Below are 22693 nucleotides of genomic sequence, written 5' to 3' on the forward strand. Positions count from 1 at the left end.
CATAGTTCGTCAGATGTATCTGTGGACTCACATTCAACTGCATCTCCTCCCACGGCTTCGGTCCCACCTTCGGATAGTGACCTTCACATTGCTCTTCGTAAGGGTACTCGTGATACTCGCCCTCCGGCCAGGTATACAGTGAATATTAGTTATCATCGTCTTTCTTCATCATATTTTGCTTGTCTTTCCTCTTTGTCCTCTGTATCTGTTCCTAAGACCACAGGTGATGCACTTTCACATTCGGGATGGAGACAAGCTATGATTGATGAAATGAGTGCTCTTCATCATAATGGCACATGAGACCTGGTGCCTCTTCCTTCTGGAAAATCTGTGGTTGGTTGCAGATGGATTTATGCTGTTAAGGTTGGAACTGATGGTCAAGTGGATCGTCTTAAAGCTCGCTTGATGGCGAAGGGTTTCACTCAGGTCTTTGGCTTGGATTTTATTGATACTTTTTCTCCTGTGGCGAAAATGTCTACTGTTTGCCTTTTTATTGCCATGGCTGCTATTAGTCATTGGCCTCTCTATCAACTGGATATCAAGAATGCTTTTCTTCATAGTGATCTTGAGGAAGAAATTTATATGGAGCAACCTCCTGGATTTGTTGCTCAGGGGGAGTCAGGTCTTATTTGTCGTCTTCGTAAGTCTCTTTATGGCCTCAAACAATCTCCAAGAGCTTGGTTTGGTAAATTTAGCAGTGTTGTTAAACAATTTGGCATGACTCGGAGTGCAGCTGATCATTCTCTCTTTTATCGTCATTCTGCTTCTGGATCTATTTATCTGGTGGTATATGTGGATGATATTGTCATCACAGGCAGTGATCGGCATGGGATCACTCGATTGAAACAACATTTATGTCATCATTGCCAGATCAAGTGCTGAAGCAGAATACCGCTCTATGGCGACTACTACTTGCGAGCTCATCTGGCTTAAACAGCTTCTCAAAGAGCTTAAGTTTGGAGACACTGGACATGCGACTCTCATTTGTGATAATCAAGCAGCACTACACATTTCATCAAATCCAGTGTTTCATGAAAGAACTAAGCATATAGAAATAGATTGTCACTTTGTTCGAGAAAAGGTTCTTGCTGGTGAAATTAAAACTAGTTTTGTACCCTCTAATGAGCAATTAGCAGATGTATTTACAAAATCTTTGAGGGGGCCTCGAATAGAGTTTATATGTAACAAGCTTGGTGCATATGATCTATACGCTCCAGCTTGAGGGGGAGTCTTACAATTATATTGTAATTAGGGTTTCCTTATTTCATTAGACTTTTTGTATTAGGTTTAATTATATTAGGTTTGGGCTTAGCCAATTAGTTTGTCTATATATTTTACATCTCTCACCAAAAAACATGTATTTTGATAAATATTTAAAAACATTCATTCGATTAAATAACAATATGTTATTAAAAATATAAATAAAACATCAGCGCAAATGAGTGAATAGTTGTGCTATTCCTCCCTAAATCCAAACAACATTAAATAAAGTGTTAACCTGACCTACCACCCGTTTCATAATGGATTGTCCAACCTGCATTTAGATTTTGTAAGCAGGTAGGTATATGATTTGAACATTTTCTAAAGAGGGATGTGTAGAGGCTAGAGTCACACATAAAAACTGGGCCACTCAACTTAGGTGCATCTTGCATCCCACGATTGAAGTGGGCTCACCACCTTTTCCCAACAAGAGTGGTCCACACCCATATTTTTTTTTTGGTAAACTGTCCACACCCATATTTCATTTGTTATGTTATAACCACATATCACTTTAAGCATTAATATAATGTCCTCGTTTTGAAGGCAAAAGTTTGATTCCAGTAAGATTTATGCAAAAATGAAAATTTCATTTTTAGTTAGCACTAAATCAATCACTATATTTTTTAATGAATTTAATTTGTGTCTGAACTTTACACACTACTTTTTCTAATTATTTGTAAAATAATCACTTTTCACATTATAAAATTGACATAAAAAATATGGGCATGAGATTATAGTACTCAAATATTTTAATAAAATAATTTGTCATTTTAAAAAAAATCATATTTGTTTATTACATTTATGTTATTACAAATTATAAATATTTAAATTAGCTCCGAATTAAAATAGTCTATAAATTCTATTTGCCTCTCTAGGTTCTACAAAATATCATAAGTCATAGCGCTTCATTCGTACTTTTAAATTAACTTATTTTTGTTATTATACTAGTAAAAAAATAATAAAACGTAATACTAAACAATAATTCTGTCAAACGTAACCATTTAAAAAAAAATAAAAAAATTTCAAACATACATTTGCTATCTTTACTTAATTTTTTTTGTAGGATAATTTTTGTTATGTTACTAGTAAATATTCTGTATATTTAGGTAAATTTTAAAAAATATGAACTAAAATAAAAAATATTTAAAATTATGATAGAGATATATATGCGTTTTCAATTAAGATAAAATTTTAAGAATATATAGTAAAAAGAAAAAATATTTATAATTAAAAAATATATGCATAATTTATTCAAAAGAATTTAAATTCATTTTTTTTGAAAAAAAAAAGAAAAGTTAGGTTAAGAATGAGATCTTTTCTTAAAGTAGAGTGAAATTAAAAATTAAGTCATTTTCATAAGAGTATAACCTAATTTAATATATAACTATTGTTAAATAACAAGAAAAGACTTTTGAATCAACTAAAATTAAATTCCTCCAATGTGATTTATAAATACCAAAAATACCTTAGAAATACATCCAAAACAAGCCTCGGGTAAACTGTACAGCATCTCTATCCATAAATACAGGTATTCTCCACATACGGCAAATCATAGCTTTGAATGATCACAAGTTACCAACAAACTCGTCAGGCTGGTCAATCTGCATTTCCTATTATTATATACATGAAATCAAGATGAAAGATTTATATACGTGTTTTAAATGATAAATGAAGCTCGAGAACCTGTACTTCCTAACAATTGACATGCAGAAAATACAGCTGTCGATGACGAACACATTTATAAATAAAGCAACAACGTCGTCTTATTCAGAGAAATGCCTTCAATCATTGACTGGAGAATTGCCTCTTATTCTTTGGTCAGGATATTAACGTGAGAGCAACAAATTAAACTTTCTTGCAGCAAGGTTTCACTCTGCAGCACTTATTTTCCTTCGTTGAGAAGTGAATAATCTGCTCAGTAATGTGCTTGTGACTTGAAAGGGGTCGTAAGATTGTCCATGAACCATAGAATGTTTCTGCAGCTTGTGCAGAAAAATTGTTATTGCTGAGGTCCAATAATTGCAAGTTCTTTGCCTTACCAATAGCAATTGAAAACTGTTGAGTGAAATGGCACTCGGGAGATGAAGAATTTCTTTGACATGAACTGGCACAGCTGTCGTCAATTCCAGAAGCAGCAGCTTCTACTCTAACTGGAATATCTTCACTATCAGCAACTTCCAGCTGATGGTCGGAAGTGTTCAGAGAGCAAAGGACCTCTTGATTATCATCCACTTTCACAGTATCAAGTTTCTGCTCCTGGTTTTGTGAGCAGCCTTTTACTGATAAGTCATATTGTAGAGCAGGAAGTTCGTTTGGAACAGAATTATCAGCAAGGTTAAGCTCCTCCAGGCAGCTGTTCTCTGATAACAGAAAACAACATAACCATACAATAGTAATAGTTTTAATATTATGAACCAACAACCACATATGACTTAATGCCTACCTGCCAGTGCCTCAATCATGTGAAGAATTCCAACAAGCCCAAGTTGACACTTCCTAAGGACCAAAACTTTGAGACAGCACTGAGGGTTTATGAGAAGCGAAAATAGAGTATCGATGCCCTGTATTCATTAGAGGCATTGCAACAAACCATGCATAACAAAGCTGGTTAAATTCACAAAATTATCACTAAATCGAGCACAGCTATACCTAAATCTATAGAAACTGAAAACTAATGTTGAGGGTAAAGAAATGGTAACAGAAGCCAGATTCTATGCTGAATATATAATAACATGCAAATGAAACCAGTCAAGGAAACATGAATTACAAGAATATTAGCAATAGAAATCCGTAGTTACAAGCAACCAACCTCAGGCATAATAGGATTTCCTTCCAGGTTCAGCTCAAGGATGGAACAAAAAAAATCAACATTGATGTTTGAAACATAGTTAGATGTCAGCCCACAATATGATAGGTCAAGTTTCACAAGCTCTTCAGTCCCCTTGAGCAATGATTCTGATAATTTTATCGCCCCTTCCTGCAGAATAAAGCCTCTATCCAGTCAGAAGATGTAAGCATGCTAGAACAACCAATAATGGTAAAATAAATTGAACAAATGATAGGAAATAGGTTTTACTCACGGTTCCAATACCCGTGCTTCCAAGTATTAGTCCTGATACAGTCAAGGTCCCAGCAAGCTGGCAAAGGGCATCGACGACTGGTTTGCCTAGTTTTAGACCACTCAGATTCAACTCAGAAAACCTACAATGGACAAATTTGATTTAAATTTCTGTATGCCCTAAAAAATACAATTTATCTAAAGATGGCACAGAGAAATGGATGGTGACTTCGGTGTAATTGATTCTACCTTTTCAAAGTAGAAAGCTTGGACAGAAGATTAACTAAAGCATTTCCAGATACAGGGCTGTTGTGTCCTGTCAAAGGTAGACTGCCCATTACGCTATAAGATTATATGTGTCAGGGGTACGAAAAGAATGATAGATTCATTATACCTATACAAAGATGTGCAAGTACAGATGCAGAGTCCAATGCATCGGCAATTTTTTGAATGGTTCTGGATGTGATACAACAGTTCTCTACATTCAAGCTACATAGTGCTGCACCACAGAATACAAGTAAATAGAAGTAAGGAGATATCTGCAGCAGGCACACACATAGAAGCACATTTGAGAGACCATAAGGGTATCTTAGCTTATATTTGATATATAGACATTTTCATAGCTCAATGTGAGATAACAGAAACCATATTCAAATTGACAGAGCTTCAGGTCATGCAGCTTACCTGTGCAGTTTTTTAAGATTGTTGAAAGATAAGATCCACATGCATCCGTAAGACGGTTTCCAGAAATGTTAAGCATTTCTAGCCGAGCAAAAAGCACTGAGCATTCGCAAATCTGATAGGAATAAGTAAAGTTAATATATTAGCAAATTGGGGATGGGTCAAATGGCATTCTAGTCATGAAAAATGAGACAGGTATTCTTTTATCATTGATTAATCAAAAATTGTACTGATTGAATATCCTTGTAAAATAGATTGTGATTTGAAGACTATTGCAATGAACTTTCATGGGGGCTAGGCAGGTGAAATTAGCTGATACTTCAGTGATTTAAGACCTGATAATTCAATTTCTTTTACAAAATATCTCACTACTAATATCAACTGTATGCCTCCATTACATTTCTCTATCAATTCAATTTTTAAAAATATCTTTCTATAATAGAATATAAAGTTCAACCATCATTTTAGACTCTCATACCTAAAATCTCATTCAACGAGAACCAATGTTACAAAAATAGAAAAAGGGGAAGTCAAACAGGCAAAGGTCAAAAGGGTAGCAAGTGGTACTATACCTGAAACAAAGCTGTTGGGCCAAATCGATTGCAATGCAAATCCAAAGTTAAGTCACCATAAGATTGGCTTGACTCTGTGAACACCTTTCGAAGTTTCTCCATTGTCCCATTTCCTAATATATTATCATCAATTCAGCAAAAAGCAAAAAACTATTCAATAGATCTCACTAGTAAAAATTAATTTTCTATTTTAATTCGTTTTATGGTTTTAGTATTCTTACTATTCATTTAGTCACCAACAAAGGACTTATTACTAGACTTTTAGTGGATGTAATACAGATGAAACTTGAACCAGAAGAATGGATCCTCTTGAAGAAGCATGCGCAAAGAATGGTTACTTTACTAGACAATTTGCAGACAAGAACAATACAGCAGAATCTAAAGCAAAATGAGCACAAATCAGAAAAAAGTACCTAACAAATTGTGAGAGAGGTCGAGCATTGAAAATGCTTTTTGGGAATGCAGCGCATTTATCAATGGTGTTATAGACAAATCTTGCAGGTCACAATCAGACACACTGATTTCATCATCTGAAACCTTTTGACAACAATAAACCACATTCAGTTGTAAGAAAAAATCCAAATTCAATCCAACATCTGAAAATGAGAAGGCATATATGTCACTGTGAAGTGGAAATGAAAGAAACGACAAGGTAAGATCCTTCTTACCTCTAAATTGTAGAGTTTCTTCAGTACTTTGATATTTGGTACATCAGAAAACTCCCTGCAGCAGTCTATGTACATTTTTATTAGGCGCTTGTGAATCCATCCTGTAAAGGATGAAAAATCGTATGTCTCACATGGAGATAGATAATGGAAAGCTAAAAAGTGATGTTAATATAGCTCCAATACAGCATAAGCCTATGACTGCCTAATTTGCCAAATGATTCATACATGTACCTCTTCTTCTGTCAACTTCCTAAGCTTACATGAAACAGACATGGGAATTAAGGGGCCTAAACCTTTAAAATTGTATACTAGAAGATTCAAATTCAAATAAAATTAGGACTTCGACTGTTGGTATTCAATTTAGTGTCATAGATACAATCTATGTCAGTTATTGGTAGTTAAGGAAGTTGCAATAGAACAATTTCTGAATTGTCAGTTACTAGCAGTTAGGGGTTATAATAAGAGGACTTATCCTCAAATAGGGGGCAGTTGGTAAGTAAGGATCTGAGAACCAACTTCTCAGAATAAGGATTATGATCCTTGGAGAGGGAACACCTCTTTTTCTTTCACCTTATTAATCAACAAACAATTTATACAGCAGTGTTTTTATCATTGAACCGTTTTTATTGTGATTATAAGATTACTAAATCCAGGACAGTAACATTACATAAATTGCAAGATCAATGAATATCAAATGACAATGAGTCAGATAAATTTAATCAATAGATAACAAGTAAACCGCATATCAGCTAGTCTAGAAATCAAATATTTATGTGCATCAATATGTGTCATATAGTTGAAGTCTTAGATATAAAGTTCCTGATAAGAAGCCAGATAATATTTAAACAAAAAAAATCAAGAACATGGCATATAATAATTGCATTGTGCTATATCACTGACTGAACAAAAAGCATCAGTATCGCATACCATCAATGGAAGCCTCAACCGCATCATTTTGCAGATATTCCTTAAGATTTTCAACAGTTTCTAGGGATTCTAGATCTCTTCCAGCACATTTTATATGCTGAATAATGGGCAGCAAACCTACTGATAAATTTATTCAAGTACAGTTAGGAGAGAGAAAAAAATGACCTGAGGAAAACTGCAATAAAAAAAAAAGATTTATAAGTAAATGTATTAGAAGATAGTATGGGAGTTGGTAAAACTGCAACTTAATTGTCTAATACTGAAGCATGGAATCGGGTACTTGATAGTTTGATATTGTTTCACATGTCGGACACCAACATTTATGCAATATGTATGCTTCCTGTGCCCAGTGTTGGTATCAGAATGAGTAGTGTTATCCACATCGATACAACTCCTATGCAGGACAAGAATTTGTTGTAAACAGTGTGGACAAAACAAAGTCATATTTAGGCAACATTTATTTTCAAACATTAATATATTGGATCTTACTGTGTGACAAAGTATGTCTCATGCAGTGTCTCACTTTTGGTGCCTCTATCCATGCTTCATTGCCAGACCACAATTGTGATCCATAGGAAGCTTTAAAATCATGCAGAGATAAGTAGACTAGGGTCAATACATAGGCAAGCTTAATTATGACGTGTCACTTGGTGAAAACGTTTCCACTCTAAGTCAATATCTGAGGCAGACCAACCAACAGCCTCACCAAAACTAATTCATCCCAAATCCAGGGAGAAGCATTCATGATAAACTTTCACCTTTCTTGTAACTAAGTGAAAAATTTGATAAACACCAATAGAAGAAACCGAGAACTATTACTTAGGGAATCTTCTCAAAAATATTTTCAATTCATGAAGAATTAACCAAAGTCAGAAATAATGGTTATTCCAAACACGTCTAAAAAGTACCAAATGGTAACCAAACAAGAAATTAACCATAGATCTCGGCCTTGATTAATTTTTTCCATAATCGGGATCCTTTTTGCCAGAGGGGCATCATTCACTTGTTTGATAATAAGGACGAGGAGCATTTGTCAACCTTTAGGTGCAAAGCCAGGATACCCAAATACACCTTTTTCTTTTTTCTTCCCATACAATTTATAACAAATTAATTTTCAAGCTGGCTGGTGACCTTCTATGCTAATATTATTAACTATGACAGGTAAGACTGAAAATAGGGACTGCCTACCCTCTGATCCCTTTTCTGTGGGAAGTTGTAGATAGTATAAGCATGCAACTACAGCCTTCAAAGACTCAATATTCAACTGATCACCAGCACTACACAAGGTTGCGTCTACGTGAATTATATCATTCCCAATCCGGCATGTAATATATTGCTGCAACAAGACAATATAAAGGAGGCAGAGGTTAGAAAAATATCAATTAGCAATAACAATGAACATAACAATTTGGCAAAAGCATGAATCTCAAATAAATTCATGTTCAAGCCAAAACAGTGGAACTCACGTCATTTTGGGAATGATGCAACATGGGATCGGCAACACCATTTTGTTTGCCGGAGACATCTGTGTCACATTTAGAACCACTAGGAAAATCAGGTTCAGCAACTATATCATTGCTCAAAGATCTGGAATGTCTGCCAGTCTTAGTGGCTGTATATGGACTCCGGCATTTGAAAGAACTACTACTTTCTTCAACATTAATTGCACATTTGGATCCATACTCTGAGACAACCTGCCATCCTATAAAGGCTAAGCATCCACATGCTGATACTCCTCACACACACACGAAACAAATAGACATTTCTTTACCTGAATTTTACGAGAAGGACTGGCTTTACTCTTAACTGCAATCAGGCAAGTATCAGTTAGTGCTTACTTGGGTATAAGGTAATCTTAGGGTCATAGCAAAGCAAGTAAAAATGAAAACGTACTTGCATCATCAGTGGGAAAGTCCTCTAACAAGCAATCGTGATCTTTTTTGCTTGAAAACTCGATCTCATCATTGTCATCATCGTCAGAGAGAATTATACGGACACGTTTACGACCAACAACCGTCTGATGGTTGCTGGTTAGATTTGACAGACTTTTGGGTGACTGCTCAGCTTGCTTGGTAGAGTTGGTAAGACTCTCTGCGTGGTCTGTTATCTTCCTGGATGATCCTTTTATGGACTGATAGAGTGACATAAGAGGCATGTCATCTTTCAATTCTACTTCAGTAGTCAGAGTTTTTGATCTAGAAATTGTCTTTGGAGAGCAGAAATTATCAGACCCACTATTTGAAGGACAATCATCTGGTTCAGTATCAGTCTCAGAACAACAATCCTCAGGCATACTTCTAGCTTCGAGCTCTTTTTCTTTTGACTTCTTCAGCTTATCAATTAGAAGTTTCAACCTCCTAAAAAGGATCACAATTGATCAGCAGTAATAGTACAGGTATCCATGATAACGGAAACAATAAAATGGACTCAATTTTGAAGATTATCAGATTTTGGCCTCTGAAGGTTAGAATATTAAAATAGTCCATGCGTAACTCAATGAAACTGCAAAAAAATGTACATATAAGGATACAGGCTTTCATGAATCAGTTACCTGGTCTCATCCTCATCATCAAATCTTATCATGTTGCTATAATGCATGTTTTCCAAGGCAGAAAGCTGTACATCAGGAAGGTCCGCTTCAACAGCAATTCTGCAATCAAATTAACGTAGCTCATAGTAAGAACATCAAAAGGAAGCCAACAAGGATGTATCTTTTTAAGCAGCTCTAATCAAGGACGAGTCTCATATTTCGTAAGTGTTCAAGTTTCACTCTAGTGTTTGCTGCAGCTGCAACTGTTAGAAGCAGCTCATGGCATGATGTTGTGTTGTTTACTGCATCTCTAAAATGTGAAGTTTATATTTTCTCATAGCAATAACTTACGGGAATTTGTAAAGAAACCAGTATGGCTGGGTTAAAAAAGCAAGGAATGGAAACTGCATAATGAGAAGAATATTATTCTGGTGATTTTCTTTCAGACATCACAAAACAACTGCAGTGCTCCAACAATCTAAAGCACACTAACAATAGTTCACGTCGTATGCAAACAAGTTGCATCAAAAGCATATGAGGAAACTATTGTGACTAATGTGTTCAACATAAATTCAGCCACTTGGAGTCCATGATAATTACAAATTTATTTATTGTTCCATAAACTTTATTTCTCTAGTTTCAAGAAATAAAATCAACCACTAAATTTTAATATATGGATATCATTACCTGTAACTCTCTTGAAATGCATCCAATGCTTCTTTCCAATTGTGAGTAGAATCCAAAACATTACCAATATTAATTTTCACCAGTGCTTGGCCCTATAATTATTACCAGCAAAGCATAGGAAGCAGCATTATCATCAGGACAAAGTGGCAATATAAATATGGGAAAAGTGTGTATCATTTTAAAGGATGTAAAGTTGTGTCATTTTAAGTGAGAGAAAGAGATAGATAAAGGAGGAGAGAGAGTGGACAAAAAAATATAAAAGTATGGATCTCACCTCTTTGTGAGAGTGAAATGACACAAGTTGTGTCATTAAAAGGACAAACACTTTTCCCTATAAATATATATAAATTATTTCCCCTATATTTATCTTTGTATACCAAGATACCTAAGAAGCATGGACACTGACATGTACAAAAAAAAATTGAAGTGTCGTGTATGATATGTGTTTGATACATGTCTGACTCAGATGGAATAAATTCTTATGTACAATGAGAATAATACACTTAATAGCTTAGCTTTCATTATAAAGCAGCATAAAATAAATCTGACTGCACAGATCACATCTTATTATTTAGTTGGATTACTGTATTACTCTTAGAATATGTAAGAATCTATCGTGACATGTACATGGCTCCTCTTTTGAATATAGCAACCAACTGTTGCAATATACTCATATTATCAATCGTTTCAAATAATCATAGAATAACCAAAGTGTTATATTAATTAAAGTCAGGAAGAAAATGAGAACAAAAGTGTTAACTTTATATCATAGAATAACGGAAACTTTACCTCTAAGTTACCAATTATTTTGTACATTTCCCAACTCTTTTTGTACCATTTGATTGCTTTGTTGAATTTTCTGAGCTTCTGGTATGATTCTCCAACATCCATGTATGAATCACCCAGCCTTTGCCTGTCACAAAGTTCACTTGCTATTTTCTTCTTCTCCTTTGCAAATTCACAATGCTAAACAAAACATTGTTTAGGAAGAAAGGTCACACTTTAGGAATTACTAAACATACCATAGTTTCAAAAGGACACTGCATTCAGCAAATAATACTAATAGCCAATAGGTCATCAAATTATCAAATGTGGAGGAAAACATCATATCTTCAAGTCTGAGAGCAACACATGCACAATGATTCATGCTTTAAGCAAATACGATATCCTATTTCTAGTGCTGCAACAATCACAAAATACATCACTGTTAGGACCCAACCAAGTGAGGTTGGGACTTGGAAGGTGTACACACATCGGAATAAAAGGAGTTAATTGATGGGATAGCTAGTAAGTTAATTAGTTAGGTCGGTATACTGTCACTTCGACAGTTAAATCGGGAAACACTAATTGGGGGGATTCATTTATTCAATTCGGAACTAATAACAGCTCAGTTGTAAAGGGAAAACCTTGGGGGGAAATCTCTCCCTGTTCGTTAGCAGTTCTTGATGACAAACAACACTTTTACCTCTATATCTCTATCTTTCAGTTCCATTACGTTTGTGACCCTAACAATTACCGAATAAACTTGCTCCTTTTTCTTAATAGTAAATTCATGCATAAGCTTTCCAATTGAAGAAGTTGCTAAGACGGAAAAGAAGCGTGCTCAAAAAAACATTAAGAAATTCCTGTTTAATCCATAACTAACATGAGCAGGTGTACATCAGTTCATTAAAGCAATATTAGTAGACCAAACCAAAAAGACTTCCTTTTATGTATGCCAAAAGGGAGTTCTAAAAGGTCAAATGTAGAAATTGATATGATGGAATGTAGCCTTGCTTGTTAAACATTTTTCTCCTAAACATGATAAATACAATTCAACAAATTACAGAAAACACTCTTCTCTGGTTGCAATGAAACCTGGTTGGTGAAGCGAACATAACAACATTATCAGACATTAATTGGGTCGGCCATCCAAGAACTCAAATAAAAAGCAAAATTAGAGGAAGATAAATAAATATATATATATATATAGGGAAATAGGAATAAAAAGTGTCATATGGAGCATAGGAAAAAAACAACTCTACCACACAATACTAATAGCTTTCCTCCACTCTGTCGTAAGACGCATCATATGCCAATTTATTTTCCATTCCATTAAATCTTATTTTACTATTTTTCCCTAAATAAGTTTCAACTGAACTCTTCCTCTCTGTGTCATGCTCTTGTAACAAACTTTCATTGTTACGGGAGGATCTAGGCTTCTTATTATAATAAGCCCAAACCATCCAATTTCTCTCATCTTTTTCAGTATCATGTACTACTCCTACCTTCTGTCAAATATTTTCATTTCTTATCTTATCCATCCTAGTATGGCTATACATCCACCTTAATATCCTCAATTCTACGACTCCCAATTTATGCTCACATTACTTATATGCTGGCCAGCATTCAGCTCTGTATAGTTTTCCTATATTTTCCTTCTAGCTTCAAACATTAAAAAAAATTATGAACTACATCATCAACACTCGTACACTAAAACATTTTCAGGTAAAAAATGGCATTTAGTTAACAAACACAAGGATATAATTGATACCTTCTCCCACGCAGAGATCGTGCTTGCTTTCTCAACGAGGCTATCAAGAGACGCATTTAGCTGCAGCAAACATTTGCGCTCATGTGGTGTCCCTCTCGTGGTAGCTGTATCTCTTTTGAGCTTTTTCAGGTTCTGCTCTCCTTTCTTTATTTCATCCATTACTTTGACAGCTTCTCTAACAGTTCCAATATTCTGATCAATTTGCCTGACCAAAGCATCCTCGTCCTCTAAGGACTTTGCCAAAGCAAGCGCCTTCTCATAATAAGATCGCGCTTCCTCGTACTTCTGAGTCCTGTAATGCACTTCACCAAGATTAATATACCCCTTGGCTTCCCCTTGACGATGCCCAATTCTGTTACATATCTGAATGTCCCTTTTAATATTTCTTCTAGCTTCATTCCAAATCCTTAGTTCCATATACACATTCCCAAGGTTATGATGGAGCCTGCTGCGACCATCGTCAAATTCACTGATTTCCTCTTCATCACAAATCTCCAACCCTCTAGTTAGGATCTTCTGCGCCTCGTGCAAGTTATCAAGCTCCATTTCCAGCATGCCTATATTGTTGTGTGCATCTATGTATTCCTTGAGAAAGGAAGACTTGTTGTTGGGCGGGTTTTCCTTGAAAGTCACAGCAAGCTCCATAGCACACTTGAAATACTTCTTCGCATTGCGAATGGAGTGATGGTCGTGATCTGATCTCGAGAACAATTCGTGGTAAGTGCGACCTAGTTGCGTGCTCGCCCTTTGCTGCTCAACGAGATCGTTAGCATCCCTCGCAAGATCTAAGTGTTTTTTCTGCAACCGAGAAAATTCTAAAAGTGTTAGAGCAAAAAAAAAAAAAAAACAGAATCAGTTAGGGATTTGGCAGGAAGAAGAAGTGACCTGGTAAATTAGGGCATCGGAGAACTGCTCGAGACGGAGATAGATCTCGCCGAGAGATTGGCAAGTTGGGAGCAAGTGCTTCTCAGGTAAATGCTTCAGCGAAACATCGTAATCGATTCGAAGCCACTTGAGGGCCTCCACGTACTCTCCTCTGTTCTTCAGTATGTCGCCGATGACGTTCGCCCACCGTGCCTCCTCCCGGTGGTTTCCCTCCGCCTTGGCGTTCCGGTAAGCCGCTTTCGCCGCCTTCAGTTCCGAGTCCATCTCCAAACGAAGATGAACGGTGTCGTTGTGGATTCTCTGAAACTCTCTTCTCTTCTTTTTGTGGGGTTCGATTTGCGAAGGCTAATTTCACTCCCGCGCCTTCTCTTCCAGGTTTTAAATGAATTTCCTCTGTCCCGCCAAAAAATAAAACACTTTTTTTGTTTTCTCTTTCTTTTTCTATTTTTAAAATTAGTTTCAGTAATTAATTGTAATTTTATTTTTTTGTATATATAGAACTATATTCACATTCTTGAAATAATTTTTTCTAACAAATTATTCAGTAAATAAAAAACTTATGCAATTCTTTATATATATTTATCTTCATATGAGAAGAAGAAAAAAAAAAAAAAGGAAACTGATGAGAACAATAAAGAAAAAGGTATTGTTGAAGAAAAATTCAATCAAAATATCAACATTACACAATTCCACAAGTACTTCATACCAAACAAAATAATGACTAGATAAGTGTATATCCAGACTTTTTTTGAAGAAAAATTTGTTGAAAAACTATTCCAATTTGGAATGATTAAAGATGAAATGGATTTGATTTAATTTAAAAAATAACTCCCACGGCTTATAGCTTATCATTAAAAAAAAATTTGATTTGGTTCTAAATTAAATTCCATGTATGAAATTTAAAGGTGAATACTTTTTTTTACATTTACTTTAATACACTTAATCTGTAAACTAATAGGATGAAATTGAAATAATACTAATTAGAAATAAAATAAATTAAAAATCACCCAAATTTAATTAGATCCATCACGATTCTCCCTATACCATTATCCCTATATTTCAAAACTTTTAGCTATTTCACTTAACTCATATAGTATGAAAATGCATTCATTTCCTATGCATTGATTCTATTTATGATATTATCGGAGTGAAACAAGTAGATCTAAAGAAAAACAGGGATTAGATTTTATTACTAACAAGTAAATCCTTTGTATGTAAAAACTCCTGAGATTTATTTTTTTTAGGGGGGCGTAATAACAATCGCAAAGTTTGAGATCACCCAGAAAGCACTATGGGTGGGCTTACTACTTAGATGCTTTCAGCAGTTATCCGCTCCGCACTTGGCTACCCAACGTTTACCGTGGGCACGACAATTGGCACACCAGAGGTGCGTCTGAATTAGCTGCTGCTTGTGAAGTATGGAAGGAGATCAAATTGACTCCAACTCGAGAACTTTTTTTTATAATTTCGATATGACTAAAAACAAATTTAAAGATTTTTTCAATTGAGTAATTTATTATAAAGATAAAATAATTTAATGTCATTGCCAAAACTCCAACAGCACGCCTAAAATCTTGGTTGACAGATAAAATAATTTAAAGAATTGCGTGTATGGAAAAAGTGTTTATCATGTAAAGTTATATCATTTTTAATAAAATTATGTTATTTTGATGTATTTTTACATTCTCTTTCTTTATTTATTTTTCTTCCTAATTTTATAAACAAAATGATAAGACACACTAAAACAACATAATTTCTTTAAAAATAACATAATTATGTGTCATTTAAAATGACAAATTTTATATATAAAAAAAAATGACAAACATTTTTTTCACAAAGTATTCACTAAAAAAAAAAAAAAAAAAACATACTGAAGCTATCTCCCCCCTAAGTTCTAGACATCACAGATCTCCAAAAATAGGAATAACCACAAGGAAGATTACGGACCAAAGAAGATTCAAACCCATACACTTTGATAATGCAAGGCATTATTTAGAACCATTGAGATAGCCCGCATTAACAATTTAAAGATAAAACTAATCGTGTCAAAACTGAATGGAATTTCGTAAGGGAAAATAGGTTTATGTTCACGCTAGAGTCATAAACGATAAATGAATTGGGGTCAAGGATAACTTCAATAGATCTTTAAAAAGAAAATATCGTTGACATAAGAAGGGAACGTTTTCATCCACACCGTGCTATTTACACTTGTCAATTCACGGGTATGATGAAGAAAGAAGGGGACAAAAAAGGTAACTAATAAAAATTCTAGTAAAATCTCTTATAGCCCCCCCACAAAAAAAAGACTAGTAAAATCTGTACCAAAAAAAGAAAAAGACTGGTGAAATTATTCTATGATAATCTTGTCTGACATTCTCCTTCTAATCTCCATGATGGCCTGGTTTCTTTTTTTGGATAATTCTTTGATGGCCTCTTGATACTTCTGTTCAATCATTTCTAATTCTATTCTCAACTCATCGTCAGCTTCAGACAAGGAGGAAACACCACTGGGATAACTAGAGAAGCTCATGATGCCGTTGCTTCCCAGGTCTGAAGACTTACTCCTGTAATCAGGCGATGCCTCAATTTCAGATGCAAATGAGGATTGACTACCTCTATCAAATCCTGATTCAGCAGAGATGAATGAAAACTTATCATTGAAGTCAGATGTTGTTGCAGAAGCATATGATATCTCAGAACACAAATCATCTGCCTTTGTTGCTTTTGAAAGACCAATCCATTCATGTGATAAAACCTCATCAAAATCAATATTATCATGGTTTTCTTTTGTAGCTGATCTTCGATATGACGTTGAGGGACGTACATCTTCAGCCACAATTTCGGTAGAATGTTTTGAGTTTCCTTTGTATTTTGCCAACTCCAAGTCTCTCTGTTGGCTCGCTTGAGTCAATTTACCATTTGGAGAAACCAAATGATCAATTACTACACAAGGTTTCCAATCAGGAACTAAATTTGTCAATAACAAATCTATCAACTCAGCTATGAATTTAACATTGTGATCAGCAAGTTCCAGCTGCTCAACCATTTCACTTGAAACTGAGACAGCAGTATCACTGTCAAGGTAGAATATGAAATGGATATTTCTTGCTCGTCCTGCATATAAATGCCAAAGTATATAAATGCCACCAATAAATTCAAAACACAGCTATTAAAGAGTAGAAATGAGCTATAAGTTATACTGACCACTCTGATCAGCTATCCGTAGAACTAATGATACAGAATTCTCATCATTTTCTTCTCCTTTTAGAAAGAACATATCACCTCTCTTCAACCTTCTTATCTCAACACATGGAGAAGACGATGCACCCTCAGCAGAACTATCAAATACAGTGATCACAGGTAGCTCACCGGTTTCCCCAAGATCCATAATGGCTCCATTACGTGCACTAGCAGGACCTTCTGACATCATGCATCGGCTTTCAAAGGCTCCCAATTTGGGAAGAACAATATCAGGCAACGGAAAAGGGCGATTCTTTGTCAAACCATTCACTTGGAGAAAGGGGTCCGACAGAAGTTCCTTTGCTGATAATCTTTGAGATGCTGGGACAAGACATTTCTCAATAAATGATTTTACTTCCGGATCTATCACTTTAGAAAGAGCAACAGGTTTTATACCCTGCAAAGTCAAATATTGTATGACCCAATAATCCCAGTAACAGCCTATAGAAAAAGAAAATTATTAATAATGCAACACTCACGGATGAAACTTTCTTGTATATCTGTGCCGAGTTTCTGCATTCACTGTAAGGATACTCAGAAGTCACCAACTCAAGCATGCACATACCAAACGAATATATGTCTGCTAATTCATTGTAATTTTCATCATACAGCTCAGGTGCCATAAACTCCGGGGTTCCTACCAGGATTTCATGTGTGTAAATAAAACTAGTATATAAATTAAACAGCATTGGGATAAAAAAGCAAGGAATCTACTAGTATTCCTATAGCTATGAGATGGAAAAATGAATAAAATTATGGTTAATGTTTTAACTATATAAAAGATCAACATGGATTAGCAGAAAAAGATAGTGCGGGGAAATAGAATAATATACCAAGTACACTCTTGGCATTAGTACGCTCCAAGAAAGTTGCCAGTCCCAGATCTCCAATTTTAACTTCTCCTTGGTGACCATTGATAAATATATTATCACATTTCAGGTCCCTATGTATAACCGGTGGTGTGTGACTGTGGAGATAGCTTAAACCAATTAAAATCTGTCTTGCCCATCCTTTAACAGCCTTCATGTCAACCTTCTTGTGCTTTTTCCGATACCTAAATCACGCAACACATCCACTAACAAAAAGGTTGATCTCACAATAAAAGGCAGAAAGAGATTCATAATACATAAAAAAGGGATAGTGAACATACTGTTTGAGGCTACCCGAGGTAAACAACTCTGTAATCACATTAACAGTCTTGCGCTTCTCATCAATCCAGGAATTGTAGAATCTTACAATGTTATCGTGCCTCAGAGATTTCAAGAGATGCACTTCTGAGTAAAGCCTCTCTAAGTCACCTGGTGACTGTAACACCTCATCAATCTGAACCTGGCCCCATGCAACTTCAATTCCATTGACTTCATCAAAAGCCTTGTAACTGATTGATCACAAGTTAGGGAAAACATATACACCTTAAAACAAGGTTAACTCCATGATAAAAAAATTTATTTATCTGCACTGCATTATGTTCTCAATTGTCAAAATGTTTTACTTTCTGCATAGCAAAAACATTCAATAATAAAGTAAACGAATTATCTTAACAAATGTAGTGCAGCTACAGAATCCAAAATAATAATAAAATAAAAAAAACATAGATGTTAAGAAAGCAAAAACAATGGATACACAGTTTTGAAGGCTCCTTTGCCGACCACTTCTTTATACTGTAATGTGTGCAAAAAGTAGAATTAGCTTGGTGCATTGATAGGTTTTTTTTTTTTTTGTCCCAAAGATAAAAAAAAAGGAAGAAAAAGAATGAACCAATATAAATTAGACAATTACATTACCTTGCTGTAGCGACCAGTAGGATCAATTTCAAGAACATCAGGATCGGGAGGCTCCATATGCCCTGCACCCTCTTCTGAGCTTTCTGTACCCGCCAAACTCATCTATACCGTTCTATAACTGTAATCCTACCCTACAAATCAAGCAATAACATGCACTTTGAAACCGCCATTGGAATCAAAAATATTAACCAGCAATCGTCAAACCATGAAAGGCATCAAAATTTGAAGAAATGAAGCATACACCATTGAACTTAGCTAATTAATAAATAGAAGAAATCCAGATTCAAAACTCAAAAGCAAACAAAAACAACGTATAATGTTAATTTTAACAATGCATGAAGTTCCAGTCACGAAAATACATAAAAATGCAAAAGGAAAAAAAGGAACCCAGCTCACAAAATCTGACTTTTTTAATTTTTATCTCTCTCTTTACCTGAAGAATATGCCCTTGAGAGCTTAATTTGTGAGAAGGAAATTGAAAATGGGGAAAAAAGAGAGAGAAAATGGAACCCTAATTGGAATTAGGAATTGGGAGAGCAAGAGAGGTATCGGATGAATCACGTAGGCACCTTCACCTCATCTTCCAAAACCAAGCCCTTCTCCTTTCTCTCTCTCTCTCTCTCTCTCTTTCTTTCTCTATCTCTCTCTCTAAAAACAGAAAAGCGAACGAAAACTGAACATGATTTGAAACAACAACTCTCTATTTATACTTATCCATCTTGTTTCTCCTCCCTATAAATGTCTCTTTTCAGGCATTTTGTTTCTGTCCTCGTCATCGCCATCGCCGTCATGTGCCCTACGCTATTCTCTCCCTCCTAGTTTTCTGGGTTTTTTTTTTTTTTTTCATTTTTTGGGTGGGCTAAGAGAACACGGTTATATGGGCTTATCTGAACTTAGAAATAGGTGGCCCAAATGACGGATTGACCCCCCTCTTTGCAAATGTAAGACGGAAATTTTAGGGGAAAAAAATAAAAAATAAAATAAAATATATAGAGAAAGATAGAATCTTTTGACATTTTAAAATTTGACATTGGTGCCAAAGGATCTTATCCCATATATCATAAGCGCTCATTAATCGATCTAAATTGATTCAAACTGCGGTGACCGAATCGAAAAATCGATAACCGAATTAACCGAAAACTGAAAAATCAAAAACCGAATATTTTAATTAGATTCGTTTGATTTTCGGTTTGGTGGAAGAAAATCGATCCAATATATTATGTATTTAATATTTTTGAAATATGGTGGCTTGGAATCTTTTTGTCATGTAGACTTAAGATTTAGTAGCCAGATATAAAGTTATCTCAAGCAGCTTGAAAAACGATAAGCTCGTATATAGATATAGAGTGAGGATATTCTAACTACCAAAAACTCTCAGTACTAACTTACTACCCATCACATCACCATTGGATCAAAGAGAGAGAATGTTAAAAAGTTTTTGAAAAGAGAGAAAATGTTAATCTAATGGTGATTAAAGGTAAAATCATTTCAAACTAATAATAAAAATAAAAAGTGAAAAAAATGTGGGTTTTCTTTCAAACTACAATTTCAAAAATAAAATAAAAGGTTAGATATGCTTTTAATCCTATAAAATTAATATATATTTTTTATTAATTTTAGAGTAAATACCCTTTTTAGTCCCTGATAATATTCACGAAGTCCTTTTCAGTCCCTAGCAATAAAAAAGGGACAAATTGGTCCCTGAAATAACAAAAAAGATGTCACATTCATCCTTCCGTTAACTCCCACCTAACGGCCCAACTAACGGTGCACAGTTGGCACGTTAGTTTGCTGACGCGGCTTGAATGTGGGACACCGTGGAAGACGAGACGATGACGTTTTGGTCCCTGTCAAAACCACGAGGGCCATTATGGTCCCTGTCAAAATGCACGAGGACGTTTTTAGTCCCTGACAAAAAGCACGGGGCCTTTATTGGTCCCTAACTAGAGAAAAATAGGCACATGACTTCATTGTTTTTCTATGCAGTCCAATTTTGCAAAATAGAAGTGCGTTACATTAGAAACAAGAGTGCAATCCACTTGTTCATCACAAAGTAATTAAACTAAATTTCATCACAAAGTAAAATACTCCTTCTTGGCATTTTATTTCAATGAAGTTTGTGTTTCTAACTGAAGTTTCGACCTTATTAACGATTATTCATTTCTTTTTCAATGCTAATTAAGCTTTCCACTTTGTTAAAAGGGATTCTTGGCTATTGCAAACAGCTTTTACGATCCCTAGAATACTATGAACTGCTTTAATTCTCTTAGTTTGTATGAGACATAGCGTTATGCGATTTACGAACAATATCTTCAGTAGTAGCATTACAATTATACTATTTATTTTTCTATAAAAGATAATTGCATGATTGTTGATATTTTAATACGGAGAAAAATCAGAGAAGAAGCCAAGTAATTGATTGTTGATAATTGCAATGCATGGCAGTTGACTGGACTGGAGCAGTTGGTAGTTCTCAGCCACATGAAGGCAACCTGAGAGGAAGCAACCTACCTCCATCAAACCAACAACAGGAAAATGAGTTGTTGAGTAATGAAACAATGAATGCAGCAACCAGTGGCACACGAAGCAGATTATTGGCCTTCATGAGCACACCTGGTTTTAGGCCACCAAGGCCTGCCTCAAGAAAATGACCTGCTGCTATATATGACCTGGGAGTAGTGCATGAGCCAACTGAGAAGGGTTTATTATTATGTGACTGACTTTTTTTGAAAATTCTGGCCATTATGTATTTGGAGGCCTTATTATGTCAATGTTTTTTTTTGTAAATTTTGGCCATATTGTATTAGATGTCTTTCTTTTAATTCCTGACAGTTGGCTTTATTTTGTAATGCACTACTGTACATCCATGTCTTCAAATATAATGATACTCAAATCATGTTCCAGCTATTATGTTTCACAGGGTTGATGAATGTGTAAGTTTACCATTTTTGATGTTTTTTAACTAATATACGTAGTTGCAGTTCTTGTACATCCATGTCTTCTGGTTTAACAAATTGGACTGCATACAAATCCAATTTAATGTCATGTTCCTGTTTTGCAAAATTGGATTGCACTCCTGTTTCTGATGTAATGCACTTCTGTTTTGCAAAATTGGACTGCATAGAAAAGCAATGAAGTCATGTGCCTATTTTTCTCTGGTTATGGACCAATAAGGGCCCAGTGCTTTTTGTCAGGGACTAAAAATGTCTTCGTGCATTTTGACAGGGACCAAGATGGCCCTCGTGGTTTTGACAGGGACCAAAATGTCGTCGTCTCGTCTTCCACGGTGTCCCACATCTAAGTCGCGTCAGGAAACTAACGTGCCAACTGTGCACCGTTAGTTGGCCCGTTAGGTGGGAGTTAAAAGAAGGATGAACGTGGCATCTTTTTTGTTATTTTAGGGACCAATTTGTCCCTTTTTTATTGCTAAGGACTGAAAAGGGCTTCGTGAATATTGCCAGAGACTAAAAAGGGTATTTAATCTTAATTTTATTAAAGTTATGGTTTGTTAATCCTTAAGTAGGAGTGGTTGGGCGCTTGAGATACTCTTGGGTGTTACTTTGACACCATTAGCATTATGGGCCATAACACACTGACACGAAATATTTTATATATTATGGTTGAGTCATATTATTTAATTGTTTTCATGTTATATTTTGTTACCATGCTAATGCCATCGACGTGAGTAGGTTGTGAGCTTTTGTAAACTCATGGTAAATCTAGTATTAAATTTATGAATTATGATTGTAATAATTTATAACGGTTTTATAGTTAAAAATATTGTTCATCAAGGGTTATGAGTTTTTATCATTTAATTCTTAAAAAATTTAATCATTGTATTTGCATAAAATAATTTATAAGTACAAGA

At 35.1% G+C, this 22693-nt stretch overlaps 3 protein-coding genes across 3 annotated transcripts; all 3 read right to left on the minus strand.

Moving 5' to 3' along the window:
- Positions 1–3105: 3105 nt before the first annotated feature.
- LOC133289831 (protein TONSOKU-like) lies at positions 3106–3722 on the minus strand. Its single transcript, XM_061487837.1, has 2 exons — positions 3704–3722; positions 3106–3620 (listed from the first exon to the last, which is right to left on the minus strand). The coding sequence occupies exons 1-2, from the start codon at positions 3720–3722 to the stop codon at positions 3106–3108; spliced, it is 534 nt and encodes a 177-aa protein (XP_061343821.1).
- Positions 3723–4054: 332 nt separating this feature from the next.
- Positions 4055–14065, minus strand: LOC133291162 (protein TONSOKU). Its single transcript, XM_061489369.1, has 18 exons — positions 13802–14065; positions 12917–13714; positions 11173–11349; positions 10384–10475; positions 9718–9816; positions 9060–9523; positions 8949–8972; positions 8633–8868; positions 8355–8502; positions 7167–7283; positions 6240–6340; positions 5985–6108; positions 5572–5684; positions 5003–5114; positions 4713–4817; positions 4568–4634; positions 4341–4461; positions 4055–4237 (listed from the first exon to the last, which is right to left on the minus strand). Exons 1-18 carry the CDS (start codon positions 14063–14065, stop codon positions 4055–4057), a joined length of 3345 nt encoding a protein of 1114 aa, XP_061345353.1.
- Positions 14066–15924: 1859 nt separating this feature from the next.
- LOC133291250 (probable serine/threonine-protein kinase WNK6) lies at positions 15925–19475 on the minus strand. Its single transcript, XM_061489474.1, has 8 exons — positions 19259–19475; positions 18826–18956; positions 18665–18702; positions 18192–18419; positions 17875–18095; positions 17521–17678; positions 17006–17438; positions 15925–16915 (listed from the first exon to the last, which is right to left on the minus strand). The coding sequence occupies exons 2-8, from the start codon at positions 18925–18927 to the stop codon at positions 16149–16151; spliced, it is 1947 nt and encodes a 648-aa protein (XP_061345458.1). The 5' UTR covers positions 18928–18956; positions 19259–19475; the 3' UTR covers positions 15925–16148.
- Between the last annotated feature and the right edge of the window lie 3218 nt (positions 19476–22693).

Source organism: Gastrolobium bilobum, unplaced genomic scaffold (genome assembly GCF_033153095.1).
Source record: "Gastrolobium bilobum isolate Gb01-03AN ecotype WA unplaced genomic scaffold, APGP_CSIRO_Gbil_v1 utg4377, whole genome shotgun sequence".
Classification (NCBI taxonomy): Eukaryota; Viridiplantae; Streptophyta; class Magnoliopsida; order Fabales; family Fabaceae; genus Gastrolobium; species Gastrolobium bilobum.

Excerpts from the sequence above, each read along its gene's own strand:
- LOC133291250 (XM_061489474.1), bottom strand. The coding sequence starts at position 18,927 with ATGAGTTTGGCGGGTACAGAAAGCTCAGAAGAGGGTGCAGGGCATATG. Across the intron at positions 17,679-17,874 it reads TAATGCCAAGAGTGTACTTG|GAACCCCGGAGTTTATGGCA; the intron begins GTATATTATTCT and ends AAATCCTGGTAG. Across the intron at positions 17,439-17,520 it reads TATACAAGAAAGTTTCATCC|GGTATAAAACCTGTTGCTCT; the intron begins GTGAGTGTTGCA and ends TTGACTTTGCAG.
- LOC133291162 (XM_061489369.1), bottom strand. The coding sequence starts at position 14,065 with ATGGACTCGGAACTGAAGGCGGCGAAAGCGGCTTACCGGAACGCCAAG. Across the intron at positions 8,973-9,059 it reads CTTTCCCACTGATGATGCAA|TTAAGAGTAAAGCCAGTCCT; the intron begins GTACGTTTTCAT and ends GCCTGATTGCAG. Across the intron at positions 6,109-6,239 it reads AGAAACTCTACAATTTAGAG|GTTTCAGATGATGAAATCAG; the intron begins GTAAGAAGGATC and ends TGTTGTCAAAAG.